General features: G+C 35.5%; 2 protein-coding genes across 4 annotated transcripts; both read left to right on the top strand.

The window, feature by feature from the left end:
- The first annotated feature begins 3286 nt into the window (after window positions 1–3286).
- On the top strand, window positions 3287–9105 carry LOC117628175 (alkylated DNA repair protein ALKBH8 homolog). Of its 3 annotated transcripts, XM_034360561.1 has the most exons (8): window positions 3287–3669; window positions 4331–4432; window positions 4570–4656; window positions 5110–5235; window positions 5425–5715; window positions 5977–6042; window positions 7571–7632; window positions 8790–9105. In XM_034360561.1, exons 1-7 carry the CDS (start codon window positions 3361–3363, stop codon window positions 7625–7627), a joined length of 1038 nt encoding a protein of 345 aa, XP_034216452.1. In that variant the 5' UTR covers window positions 3287–3360; the 3' UTR covers window positions 7628–7632; window positions 8790–9105. The 3 variants fall into 3 exon arrangements, with proteins under 3 accessions (XP_034216452.1, XP_034216450.1, XP_034216453.1); XM_034360559.1 differs by lacking the exon at window positions 8790–9105 and having other exon boundaries at window positions 7571–8025; XM_034360562.1 differs by lacking the exons at window positions 4331–4432; window positions 8790–9105 and having other exon boundaries at window positions 7571–8025.
- A 119-nt stretch (window positions 9106–9224) lies between these two features.
- LOC117628176 (NDR1/HIN1-like protein 12) lies at window positions 9225–10117 on the top strand. Its single transcript, XM_034360563.1, has one exon. The coding sequence runs from the start codon at window positions 9497–9499 to the stop codon at window positions 10100–10102; it is 606 nt and encodes a 201-aa protein (XP_034216454.1). The 5' UTR covers window positions 9225–9496; the 3' UTR covers window positions 10103–10117.
- Window positions 10118–14585: the final 4468 nt, after the last annotated feature.

Here is a 14585-nt window from a genome sequence, read left to right as displayed (position 1 = left end):
TAAAGATTAAATTAATAAACTGCTCAATAAAAGAATTAAATTAAACACCCTGCCCCCGGCTCCTAGAAATGCGTATACTTATTTAAAAGTCACTCCTAAGCCCACTTTAGTTTTTCAGACAATTAGAACGGTCTTGGAAGACCGAAGTTTTACTAAGCGATGAACCGACAGACTGGCGATCTGGGGCCCCGTGGGGTCCATGATCTCTGATGGCCAATCTGGGATTCTGTAAAGGTTTCTCACGGAGAAAGAACCATGTTCTGCAAATTTGGTCCGAAACGGACAGTCGGATTAGCCAAAATCGCGTTATAGCTTAAAATCCAAACCCTAGCCCCAAGGTTCGCGATTTCGGAGTAGCCGGGACTCCGATTCGCAATCCGTTGAATCCTACACAATTCTGAAATTATGTAGACCGACATATCCAAAATTGAGTGCGATCCAACGGCTCAACGACACTGCACCCAAGGATCGCGCGATATGAAAAATTCGTTCGGGGCTCAAACGGACTCCGAATCGAGATCCGCGAAATCCTACACGCTCGTGATGACACGAGGATCGCAAAACTACACAGAGTTACCTCATCACCCTCACCCACGCGCCGCCACAAGCGCGGGCAGATTGGGTGTCCAAAGCGATTACGGGTTGCCGGAAAAACTCGAAATCAAGACTCCAAACTCCTATCCTAGGTAAAACACCCCATTTGGAGTCACTTTTGTTCTTGGGCATACCCCAAAAAGTGGCCGGAAATGGCCGATCACGGAGGCCGAAGTTTCGGCCGATTTTCAAGTTGAAAATCGAGTGCTCTAGAGCCAAAATCGATCGAAACCCATACATCCATAAGCTAGAATTGAGGGAGAACGAAGGAGATGAAGTTCGAACTGGAAATCGACAGAAAATGGCGGATTCTGGCGAACTCCGGCCACAGAAAGGGTGGTGACGGCTCGGGGAAGGACGGCGGGTGAGTGGTGGTTCGTTTGGTACCAGTGGCGGAGATCGGCTCGGCCTGTGGTGGCCGGGGTGACGTCAGGAAGGGAGGGAGGTCGGGTGGCTGTGCAGAATTGGGAAGAGAGAGAGAGAGGAGAGAGAAATGAGGAGATAGAAGGAGAAAAGGGATAAAAAAACTGACTTTTTGTCCAAATTACCATTTTGCCCTTCGTGGTATTTTGATCGTATTTTCTTCGTTACAACTCCGATTCGAGTCTACTCCGTGTCTACGGACTTGCTTCGCCGTGCTCTACGCAAAGGCGTAAATGGAATTGCCAAAATCTTTCTCGATCAGAAAGTCAACTTTTTCCCTATTAAAATATGCGAGGGCAAAATCGTCTTTTTGCTAGAAGATATTAATCCTACTTTTTAGATATTTTGTTTCTTTTTAGATATTTTGTTTTGGGTTATTACAAAATATATTGACTTGGATTTATACATTTTCTCTTAACCTTCGATTGGGCAAATGCAAAAATTAAAAGATCAACTATCAAACAAAATATGTTTTATTATTTATTTAGAACTAATTATATATAATCCTATTTTATTGAGGAACACACTGTGGAGTACACTTATTTCAATGACTGAGCCATATATTTTTAAAGTATTTATTTATAGATCATCCTTGTAAAAAATTAGATAAATTCAAAATCATTAAGACATCTAGTTGTGATGAATAAAATAGAAAAGCATGGTGACACTAAAATAAAACTAATATAATTGAGTGGTCAAATAGTTTCAGAATACTTAAAAGATAAATTGTTCAAATAATTCAAATACAATACGAAGTGGTCCTTAAGCTCTATAATAATAATAATAATAATAATAATAATAATAATAATAATAATAATAATAACAACGATAATAAAAATAATAAGAATAATAATATGATAATAATAATAATAACGATAATAATAATAATAATAATAATAATAATAATAATAATAATAATAATAATAATAACGATATATAGCCGCACGGCCATACTTTTTTGGACATGTGGTGACCTAGGCGGGTCCTTTTTTTTGTTTAAAACAGTACAGCCGTACGGTTATACTCAGTTTTTATTTTTGTTTTTGTAACTCTTAAACTATTCTATTTCTATTTATAAGGTATAGTCGTGCGACTGTTCTGTTGTAGCAAAGAAACTAATTATATATATTTTTTAAAAGCAAGAAAACCTATCCGGCTGACGAACGTTTGTCGGCAAAGATATATGCCGGCAACATTTCGCCAGGATATATATGTGCCGACGGAATTTCATCAGGAGAGGTTTTATAAAAAAAAGAAATTTAAACTTAGTATCTTTAAGTCAATAAAATTTTGTTTTTAGTAATTAAATAATATCTTAGTCTTATTTAATTACTTTTATTAGTTATTATTTTTTATTTATTATTTTTTAGTGAACAATCAGTATTAAATATTTTGGTTAAATTCATTAATTATATTACTTGATAAGTAGTAATTAATTTTTTTGAATATTTTTATTTTAAAAAAAATTTAGGATTAATTTCAGTTTTGTACCATGAAGTTGAACTCTTAAGGCATGTTTTCAATTTTAATAATGAGGTACCTCCACATTTAAAATTTGTTGCAATGTGGTTCTACCGTTAAAAGATCCGTTAAGTGATGACATGTCATATATGGGATCCATATTTTTGCTTACGTGTAATAAAATATTAATTAAAAAATTAAAAAATTATAAAAAAAATCTGTCTCCCTCCTCCCTCTCAAGCAGCCCAGATTCAACCCAAATTGAAATATATATATATATATATATATATATATATATTTCTCGGGGCTCTTGAGATGGTCCTTGGACCTTGGGGCTCTTCAGCTCTGTTGATTTAATTAATATTTCTTTTTAGTGACTGTTGGTGAAGAGGTATCAGACCTCTATATATTGACAAAACCAGAAGATATACAATTTGGAATAGCATTGTCATCTATCCAAGTTAGTTTTCTGTAATTTTTTATTTATAAAAAAAATGGTATAGCGGTTTTTTCTATTCTTTTTTTAAAAAATAGTACAGCCGATCGGCTATACTTGGTTTTTGAATTTTTTTAATTAAAAATAGTACAGCCGTACGGTATGCTACTTTTAAAAAAAAAAAGAAAGGGTATAGCCGCACGTCCGTACGTTTTTGGATACATAGCACCCTAAGCTGGGCCTTTTTTATTTAAAATAGTATAGAATCATGTCTATACCCGGTTTTTTTATAGCCGGCCGGCTGTACTCTTAAACTAATCTATTTAAAGAGTATAGCGGGACGTCTATCTCTTGCCAATTGTGCAAATTCCCCTAAAAATAGAAACAAAAAGAAAGAAACTACAACATAAAATTCCAGAAAATCGCGAACACCATTGATTGAATTGATGGGTTTCACAAGATTTGGGCGGCCAAAAGGAGCGCAAGGGCAGTCGAGCCCCAACCTGTACGTGGCCAACTGTGGGCCAGCGGTGGGACTCTCCTATGACACCATTGTTTCGGTGTTTAGGGCCTTCGGTGAAATCAAAGGAGTCTTTGCGGCTGATGAGAGCGGTGCTCGTGTTGTTGTGTGTTTTGCTGAAGAGGGCTGTGCCCAGAATGCCTTCAATGCACTGAATGGACGGCCTTGCGCTGAGCTTGGAGGGCGTTCCTTGCACATTCGCTATTCTGTGCTTCAACCCACTTCACAATCACAGGTACTTTCTCTTTGTGTTGGACTATTGGTCTTGAACTTCATTGTTCTAGCGAAAGATCGTTTCTTGAGGGCAGTAGTAGAATAAATAGTTGGAACTTTTTGATTCTGTTGAAGAAATTAGATACTGAGTATTGATTATTGGTTTGACTGGTGAAAATGATTCAGGTTGAGGACTTTTTAAGTTGTTTGAGAGGAAAAAAGAAAACCTGATCTAGCTGAATTTTTTATTCGTTTATTCTTTTGTAGCATAGTTGAGAAGAGCTGTGCTTGTAAAGGCAAATGCCATGACTTGCTTTCATCTTCTAATTCTCACTTTAGGAAATATTGTGGTTAAATATGGTTGATTAATGATTTGATATCACTACATTGTTTCCTGTGTCTTGTGCAGATTAACTTGGTTCCTGGGTGATTCATATTTTCCTTGAAATGAGGTTTTGATGTTATTTGCAAATGTGGGATGTCAGAATTCCCACTTTTAAAAAACGTGAAAAATTATTTATTTCAATCCCTTGTTTGTTCTATTATAACAATGCAAATTATTGTTCAGTTGCAGTGCATGGCTGCACGTCTTGCTTAATTTTTTTTGTTTTCTTCTTGAGTTCGAGAGTATGTATATCATTCTTCAATTTCTTCTCACATTAACAAGATTGATGTCTTTTTAGGGCCGAGTCAATGACTCAGTTCCTGTATCTTTGCTGGCCTCAGAGCTAAACATTCCTGGCCTTTTCCTAATGCACGACTTTGTCACTGCTAAAGAAGAGGAGGTGTTCAGTCTTTGTCTTTTGAAACAGTACTTAATTCTTGCTTTATTCAGTCACATGCATTTTCTTTTAAACTTTTGGGGTATCAATTAAAATTTTCTGCACTCACCTTACAAATGTCTCTTATTTTGTTAATTTAGGAGTTTCTTGCAGCAGTTGATGAAAGGCCTTGGAAAAATCTTTCGAAAAGAAGGGTTCAGCATTATGGCTATGAATTTTGTTATGAAGTAAGCTTCAAATACTTCAGAGCTAGCCACCTCCTTTACTTTGATTATTTAGTCATCAACTACACTGTTTTTAATATATCCATTGTGTTGAATTTATTTTAATTAAAGACAAAGTGGTATCCCATCAACTCTTTATATGTTAATGGAATGCTCTCTAATCACTCTTTTTAGAAACCATAAATAGTGACAAAGTGTAAAGGGATAGGAGCTACAGTGGATGCCATAGTGGTTCTGATATATAATCCAGTTTAAGATGTTATTTGTGCTTTTTCCTGTTTCCCCTTCAAATAAAAAGTGTTGTTGTGGTTATTTTTTTAATCTTTCCTTAAACTTCTGTCGTTTATCAATTCTTTTTTAGCAAGGTTACCAAATTCTAGATGACTCTTGTTAATTTAGGAATGCGAATGAATTCCCAAGCGTTTATGTATAATCTCTGTTTACTTGTTGCCACAGACAAGGAATGTTGATTCTAGAAAGAACTTAGGTGAACTTCCAGCATTTGTTTCTCCTATACTTAAAAGAATAGCTTTGCTTCCCATGCGTGAGGATGCTGAAGCTATAGTTTTGGACCAATTGACGGTATGCAACTATGTTTTTCTGCACTTAATTATTATGTCAATTGACAAAGTAAATCTTGTTTTCTTACTTTTATTTTGTGTTGAAATAGAAGAGGATAGCTGCTATATATGGATTTTCACCCTATGTCTTAGGTTGAGTTATTGAAGCATGGTATGCATTTAAGACTGAAGATAGACTATTATATTACAGGTTAATGAGTACCCACCTGGGGTGGGCTTGTCCCCACATATAGACACCCATTCTGCTTTTGAAGGATTAATTTTCAGCCTTTCGTTAGCAGGGCCTTGCATTATGGAGTTCAGAAGATATCTTGACGAGGGGTTGACTCCTAGAGCTTCCTCAAGTTCTGATATTGAAATAGAAAGTTCTGAAAACAATTCAAATTTCTTAAGGAGGGCCATCTATCTTCCTCCTCGATCTTTGCTACTGTTATCTGGAGAGGCACGCTATGCTTGGAATCATTACATTCCACATCATAAGGTATATTTAATAGTTTGTAATTTAGCATATGTTTGTGTGCTGAGGGCTTGTCTGGTAATTACCTAAACCATTTTACTTGGTGCAAGAAGTTGTTAAAACTATTACTCATGATTAATCATATAAGGCACCATCATATCACAATCACCATCCACCCATCATCAATGTCTCTCTGTCTCTCTCTCTCTCCTTCCTTCACGGTGTTGAAACTTTGCTATTATAATTGATTGCGAAGGTTCAATAATTGCTTTGGTTCTTTGACAGATTGACATGGTGAAAGACAGTGTGATCAGAAGAGCCTCAAGAAGAGTGTCTTTCACATTTCGTAAGGTGCATAATTTCAAGTTTTTTTCTTTTTTTTTGGTTTATTTTTGGGTGGTACTGTGGAGAATCTAATTCATGTCATATGATATAATCATTTGTCAACAGAATCCTTGAATTCAATTTACAGAAAAACAAAAACTTATGCTTAGAAGATATAGCTGGAAAAATTTCTTAAGTGACGCAGAACCGGTTCTGAAAACCATTGTAATTGTTCCTAATATGATTTAGTATTTGGAAACTTATGATTCAAAACCCTTGCGTTATATAGGTGGTAACGTACGCTATTTGAATCAATCATGGTCTGAAAGGGTAAAAGTTGCACTGAAAGTTGCTGAAATGTAGATTTACCTTTGCTGAAATTTCTAGACAGCACTTGTGACATTTCGTCTGTTTTGTATGGTAGCTTAGGAAGTGAATTTAGGGTTTTGTAATGGAAAGAGTGACTACTGTGCAGTGTGATAAATAATGCATAAAAGCAGAAACTTAAAAAGACTTGTGCTCAAAGGAAAAATGAATATATGTTCGTATATATACAAGCTTCTTAGAAAGTATCCCACTCTACAAGATCACACATGGTTTGAATGGTAGGAAATTGTTTTGAATACTGTTTGTGCTTGGGTTTCGGGGTTTAGGCTGTGTATGATTTAGGGCTTAGATGGGATTCAATGCAACGGCCTGTATTCTTAATAATCTATCAAATTACAGGCATTGTATTGAATCCAACAACTGTCTCACAGGCGCTGACAAAATGCTCTCAATAGAAGAATAGGATAATACCTGTAATACATAATTATACAATTGCTCTGGTGATGCCTTTTTCGTACTCATTATAACTACAGAGCCATAATATCTGTGAGGCTGTATACAATGACAATATTTTTTACTTTTCCTACCCATACAAGATTTAGTTATTGTTACATCATCATTATGACCATGGTATGTAATCTGCAGTGATAAAGCATGTCGCCGGATGCATAGTATTACATAATAGCATAAATGTTTGCCATTCTTCTACTCATTAGAAATTAAGAACTAACGAAAGTTAATAACTTTGAAGCTGTACAAATACCAATTCGTTTTTATCTATTCCTAATCTTTTCCAAGCCCTTTCTGTCTTCCCCACAAGAAGTCAATTGTGTAGTGAGTCAAACTAACAAGCAGTAGCTTTATGAATAGAAACTAGTTTCTGAGCAAAGTGATTTATTAAAACTATGATGACTGGAAATGCTGCAAGAATGGAGCAATTTGTGTTTTGATGAAATATTCATTAAGTCATTCTTTACTGCTTTTGCTTTCTTTTCTGTTCACCATACATGTGGTTGTGTGCATGCGCATTATAGTGCTTCAGCTCACTTTCCATTTCTCCTCCCATGTTCAAAGTAGTTGCACTTATAAACTGAACTAATTTTCTTCAGCTTCCATTGGATGTGCATATGATTCCACACCTCAACTGAATCCATACTACCCTATTCTTTTCCATGGTCTTTTGTCATTAAATTTATGAAGATATACTAAGTAGGTTCATGTTTTTCAGGTCAGAGCAAGCCCTTGCCAATGTGAATTTTCCCAATATTGTGACTCTCAGAGATAAAATAGGTATGCTCCTTAAAGGTTGAAGATGTTTGGTTTGAGCTCTGCTGCTTTCAGGCACTGTAATATTTTATTGGAGATGGTAGGCGTGGAGTTAAATGAGCATTAGGCAGACTTGGTTCTTTTGCTCTTGGAACAGAGCAGCCTGCTCTTAAGTAAGAGTTGGTTTCGTATGCATTCATGGAATCTACAATGAGTGAAAAGCATGAAAAATGGAAGTGAAACATAGATTTCTTATTTTAATTAGAGAAAGAGGATCATCTACATTACGTTGTCTTGATTCCGTGCTTATGGCCTCACTTTAGAGTTTAGTTAATATAAAATATAAACAGCATATGGTCAATTATGATTCTAATGATAATATCAACATATAAAATATAAACAGAATATTTGAATTTATAGAGGTTGGTATTATAATTTCTTTTGTAGTAGATTTCAGAATGGTGAAGAATTCCTGTTAGATTGGTATTATTTTCTCAACAGTGATTTCTTTTTTTTTCTTTTTTTGGTAATGACTGTTGCTCGTAGTAATTTTTAAATTTGTCGAAAATGTTGATTGTAAGTTTCTACTCATGGAAAACTTTCAGAGACAAGAATCAGCTTTGACCCCTAGTAAAACAATAAGGTGGATTAACCACTATGGTGTTACTTAAGGAGGCCTTCAATGTGGCAGAGAGTATTCACATTCACTATATCACGTGAGTAGCATGTGATGGGTAAATATGAGGAGAGGGAGAGACCTATACGGTTGTCCCACCCTAGAATTTTGGCTCTCAGATTTTGGATTTTGGATCTACATGATTCCCTGCAACGTTTTTCTACCATAGAAGAATATGAATCTTGATATCTTTTTTATTTTTGGCTCTCAGTTATAATCATTGTGTTATTTTTTGAGCGTTCTTCTCCTCCTTAGATAGTTCCAATGACTCCTAAAATCACAATCGTAAGGGGAAAAAAGGGTTAAAGTTATTATGGTTGGAAGGAAGAGTAATAGGGAAGAAACTTCTGTTTCTACTACACATGCTTTTCATTTTACCCCTTTCAACAAACTTTGTAATTACAAATTTGTCATTTATCTATGCTATTATATAAGGTAAGAACTTTAGGGTTTGGTGAGAGTTCTGAAAATTCGAAAAGGTTTTTTGATACAAGCTATATTGCAGGATGGGGGGAGTCGAAGCTAGGACCTCAGTTGGAGGGGTAAATGTTTTTAATCAATTGATCTACAACCCCCTTGAGAAAAGGTTTTCATTTAAAGAAATTGTCACAAGAAGGATTTCATTTAATGAATATATTGAGGAGAATTGCTCTTGTTCCGTTAAAAAGAAGAAGGCCGAAGCCTAAAGGGCAATCAGGTGAATTACTACTTGAAGCTAGAGATTTATGTTTTCTTTATTCTCCAGAAGGACAAGATAAATATCTGATGGATAACAAAAAAGTATAGACAGGTTCTGTATATGCATCTAATTCTTGGTGTTATTAGATGGTACATCATAGTTTTATATTAAGCACAGCTCCACACAGGGGAAAGGGAAAGAATGGTACGTAGCAATGCAAGTTTGGTATATTGCTTTATCAGAATAAAGTAGTGAGCAAGATACCTAAATGGAACAGCCGCACTGTACAAGATATATGATATATTTATACAACAGACAACAAATGCTTTCAAACTAGGAAAGGAAGATACCAAAACCTTCCCTACCAATAAGAACTAGGAACAACCTCAAACTTAATTCCATGTCTTGCCGAGCCCCCCCTCAACCCTAAATCACCACCACATCTTCCTCCAACATAAAACCTCGCCAAAAAACCCCGAAACACTCTTGCCCTATGTTGTCACTATCTGGGCACCAACCATCAGTAGCCCTCAATGACAAGAAAGTTTTTCCATGGTGCCACCCAAAGAACCACACACCCTCTGGTTTGGTTTGCGGCTGTTATCTGCACTGTTATTGCCATAGCCGTGATCATCACGGGGATCGCTGTGTTTGCGGGCTACATGATCATCCATCCGAGGGTGCCTTTCGTCACCGTCACCTCAGCTCACCTGGACAACTTTCAAAACTCAGTGGCTGGTCTTCTTGACACAGACATCACCATTATTGTGAGGGCTGAGAATGACAACGCGAAAGCACATGCCAGCTTTTCGGATACAAGCTTCACACTGAGCTTCCAAGGCCTGAACATTGCCAGGTTGGTGGCATTGCCATTTGATGTGAAGAAAAATAGTTCGGTGGATTTTCATTATTTGGTGCAATCTTCATCGATTCCATTGAGCCCCGAGCAGATGGATCAAATAGATATTTCATTGAAGCGAGATAAAATTAGTTTCGATTTGAAGGGGAATTTGAGAGCAAGGTGGAGAGTAGGGCGGCTTGGTTCTGTAAAATTCTGGTGTCATTTGAATTGTCACCTCAGGTTTCATCCTTCAAATGGAAGCTACATACACTCACCTTGTAGCTCCAGGGCAAAATAGTAAAATTGTTAAGTACTTTCCCTTCTTCCCTTCTTATCCTTTTAGCTTTTATGTAGGCAACTTGAGTTCCTCTTTCAAAATAAGTAGGCTTCATTTCAATTTTCATGTTTGAGATTATTCAAAGACAAATAATTATAATCTCATATTTATATTCTCTCTCTCTCTCTCTCTCTCTCTCATCTTTATACAAGTCTATTTTACAATCAGTCTCTTTCTTTTTTGTGTTTTTTAATTTCAATTTTCATGTCCATTGTTAATTTAATTTCAAGCACCAAAATTTGCAGGCTTTCTTTCGGCACAAAAAATAAATAAATAATATTGTAAAATTCAACTATTTGACAAATGGTTATGTCAGAGTACAAACAACTTTCACATGAAGCTCGTCTGAAAATTTAAAAAGAAAAAGAAAAAAAAAAACTTTTACATGAAGCTTTCCCATAAGAAGAGAGAACCGTGCAAATTAAGCAAAAAAAGAAGGCACCTTTTTCTTTATTGGGCTTTTATTATTGCCTTTTCGTTTAGATATCTTTTGGAGTTGCTTCGAGCTGGTCCTCACTCCTTTTAAATAGGAGGGGAGGGAGGGAGGGAAGCAGGCCAATGCGTGCCTAAACATTTTGACTACGACCCAAAACAAATTCATATACATTGATTCTTTTTGCTTTTTTGGGTCGAAGTTTTACGTTGATTTGATGTTAATTGAACCAAGACGTGTGCTTTAGTTTAGACCCACCCTTTTAACACATGGGTCACTGAAACATAGTCCAAATGATAGAGGCCTAACGAACCAAAAAGCTGTTGACGCAAACATGAAGACAAACCGGTTCACTTTTTAAAATGAACTTCAAAATTATAGTTCTTTAACATTAAAGTCTCGTTTGTTAGGGAATACTAGACTAAACTAGCAAATTGACTACATTTCATGTGCAATCAAGGGATAATATAGATATTGTTGTCCAACCGTCTTAATTACTTTAAATTTCTTCTTCTAGGGTCAAAGCTAATAATCAATGACATGAAAAAATGACCTCATTGGGGGTCCAAAATCTTAGTTCCCTTCCTCACCCTTCAAGGTTTAGCCTGGTGTTTGATCATCTTGCAGTGGAGGCAGATCTATTGGAGCTTATATGATTGGTGCAGCATTATGATTTTTGGTTGGTTGGGCCTAAGTTTTTTTTTTTTTTTTTGCTTCTCTTCTATAGCAAATACTGCCAAGGATAAAAAATAGCAAATACCCTCAATACAGACAACACATTTGACAATATGTCTTTATTTCTATTTGATTGTGTTCCATTGTCGTAACTTGTAACTTAAGTTGTTGCACAGTCGTCTAGATTATAAGTCGCTATCAAAATGGACTTGTTCTTGTCTTTGACATTTTCTACCTATGCTATTTCTATTTCATGCCAAATAGTAACAGGTCCTACCTAAAGCACACATAAGGATACACAAAGCTTTACGTAGTAGCAGGTCCTAAAGCACGCATATAAGGATACACAAAGCTTTACGTAGCTCTCACTCAGACTTCCTCTTTTGAGAATGTGAATTCCACGTTGGGGAATTAAAGCAATTGATCTTGAGTTAGATGCTCACATTCTAATATGGTATGAGAGAAGGCTATAAACGTGTTGAGCCCAACGACCAACGCATAAAATACCACATCGAGGAATTAAAGCCAATTAGTTTTGGGTGAGGTACTCACACTATAATATACCAAAGTGCGTTAGACTAAATTAATAGACCTTAACTGGTGGAAACATGGCAAGATCTAAGTTGACATGATTTTTTCACTCTCTGCCTTTGGTGTCATTCTACTTTATGATTTAATACAAGAAAGAGTTCATGTTATTAGAAGGAAGGGAACTTTATTTTTTTCAGAGCACTTCCCCTGTGATGAGAGGCCAAGGCAGTCAACGATTTTAGTTCCAGCAGTGTCCCCACACAATGATCTGGTAAAGTTGTTTGTTACCTGCTTTGTCTTCGTTGCAAGCTATTCCTGGCATGTATGTAACTTTTGATACTGCTCTTGCACTGTAAACTGATCCATTTGGATGAATTCCTGCATTCATTTTCCCACAAATTTACTTTTGTCAATTAACAAATTGGAGCATGGTACGTAGCAGCACCTAGCCGTTGGTTAAGTGATATTTTTCATTTTTCATGTTAAAATGTTGGGAGAGTCGTCAAGTTCGAATATGTTCCGACATTTAATTTTGAAATGTAAAAACAATTCTAAAAATTTAATTGAAGTTAATTAATTTAGAATGACCTACACTGCATCGCTGAGTAGCTTCAGGATGTCTACTGTTTTCAAAAGGTTGAGGGCTGCATGAAAGTATTGATATTGGCCTCCGAAGAGTTCTTCTGAACAAGTCCCATATTTCAGCCATTCATGCTTCCATAATTTCTCACTCCTCCTGCTTGGGCAGGAAAGTGATGGCCAATTTTTTTCCAAGCTCTGTCAGGTTTGTTGTTGATAGGCTTAGAGTAAAGACTATCAAAATGCACAAAGGTGAAAGGGAAGCCAGGGTTTATATTATTGATTTCCCCTAGCTACTTTCTAGGGGACTATTTATAATTGTTATGATAAAATGGTGGAGCTCTGGGAGTTGGCATAATTCATTACTGATCTCTATTGGAGATATTTGGGGTGGAAAGCCAGTTGAAATCTCAGCTATTTTTCTGTTCGCAGTTTTTAGGTTTGGAAGTTAATTATTAGTACCTTTTTTTTCTCCCAAACACAGGTGCCTTGTGTTGACATATTGAACACAATGGAGGAGGGCCTGGAGGACCATTTCTAGACAGAGAAATTGCTTCTCTCAGATTTCCACTGAACTCCATGTCAGCTCTATAATTTGGCATTCCAATTCCAGCATCCCTATCGAGTTTCGAAAATTTCTCTAGCAAAGCTTTGGTTGTGGATGCTTTAGAATTATCATTAGATCTGTGTGAACTTTCTTCCATGTGTTGCAAGGATGGACGATGACAAATAAAAATTTATTTGCTTGAGTAAAGTCTGGTCCAGCAACCACTGCCATAATAAATTTAAAAGTTTATCAATATCTATATGTCTAAAGACTAAGGTCTAGAATATGAGGAGTTTTAAAAATATCGGTGGTTTAAAAATACAGAAATATCGATATCAGTAAAAAATAAATAAAAATCATTGAAATTGTAAGAAAAACTTTAAAATTTTGATTGAAACTTTAGGGGATATTTATATAGTCAATTATCTATTGTTTTATCACAAAAAATTAGAAGGAAATGAATTGCATGGTGGGTTTGACTGATTTAAGTTGATTATATAGCGAGCTGACAAACACTGTGAGTGTAGAAAATATGTAGTAATTACTGAAAGAAACACACCATATAATCATTTATTTATAATGACTTACTACAATATTTCGTTGGAAAAACAACAATCAGTGTCTAATAAAAATGATTATATATCAACAATATGGATCTCGAGCTTCTGCATTTAGCATCCGTGCATTTACACGCATTTAAAATAATATTAACTATTAGATTAATTTAATGAACTTTAATAAGTCCACATCATCATAATTATATTAAACCAAAAATAACCATTTGCACCTTATTATATTTATCCAATAACTCTGAAAAAAAAAAAAAAAAAAAAAAAAAAAAAAAAACAACCAGAAGGTATCCTAGCAAGCAGCAACCATCTTCCTCGTAGGAAAAATAAAAAATAAAAAATCTACCCCGACTCAGCCTCCTACCCTCACTACCATCAATGGCAGCCGCCCCTCACTCTCTTTTCCTCGCACACACACCTTTTTTTTACTAGGTTCTATAGTTGGCAGGCACATATAATATTTTCATATGCAGTATTTGTAGCCAATTAATTTTCACTTATGAATTTGCATATTTAATTGCAGTATTTTGTTAAAAAGATCCAGATTTCATAAAATCTCTTTCTAGGCCATGTTGAGAGTCAGTAATCCCAAATCAAGGGAGGGAGAAAGGGAGAGAGGGAGGGACAGATAGAGATAGAGAGAGACAGAGAGAGAGAAAGAGCGAGAGAGGCAGCCATGGCTATCCTTGGGGGTAGAGTGCTGCTGACTTTTATGAGTAATGCTACACTTATTACATTTTTATACCACATGATGTAGCATGTCCATATTATATGCCACATCAATTAAATCAATGAAGTGTATTTTAATTAAGGCAATTAAAAAAATAAATACTAGAATAAATCATAAAAGAAAAGAAAATATTAAATAATTTTAATTGATGTGGCTGTCCACCTCGGTTGCCACATAAGATGGTATAAAGATGTGGTATATAAATGTGGTAAGAGTAGCATTATTCGACTTTTATTATTATTATTATTTTATTTCAAAGTTATTGGATAGTTATGATAAGGTGCAAATGGTTATTTTGGGTTTAATGCAATTATGATGATGTGGACTTATTTATATTCATTTGATTAATTTAATGGTTAATATTCTCTTTTACCAAAAAA

The sequence above is a fragment of the Prunus dulcis genome, chromosome 5, assembly GCF_902201215.1.
Source record: "Prunus dulcis chromosome 5, ALMONDv2, whole genome shotgun sequence".
Lineage (NCBI taxonomy): Eukaryota > Viridiplantae > Streptophyta > Magnoliopsida > Rosales > Rosaceae > Prunus > Prunus dulcis.
Note: the sequence above shows the minus strand (reverse complement) of the source record. Positions and strands in the feature narration are given on the sequence as shown.

Coding starts and splice junctions, on each gene's coding strand:
- LOC117628175 (XM_034360561.1), top strand. CDS start 3,361: ATGGGTTTCACAAGATTTGGGCGGCCAAAAGGAGCGCAAGGGCAGTCG. Junction 5,236..5,424: donor TAGTTTTGGACCAATTGACG/GTATGCAACTAT, acceptor ATTATATTACAG/GTTAATGAGTACCCACCTGG. Junction 5,716..5,976: donor ATTACATTCCACATCATAAG/GTATATTTAATA, acceptor GTTCTTTGACAG/ATTGACATGGTGAAAGACAG.
- LOC117628176 (XM_034360563.1), top strand. CDS start 9,497: ATGACAAGAAAGTTTTTCCATGGTGCCACCCAAAGAACCACACACCCT.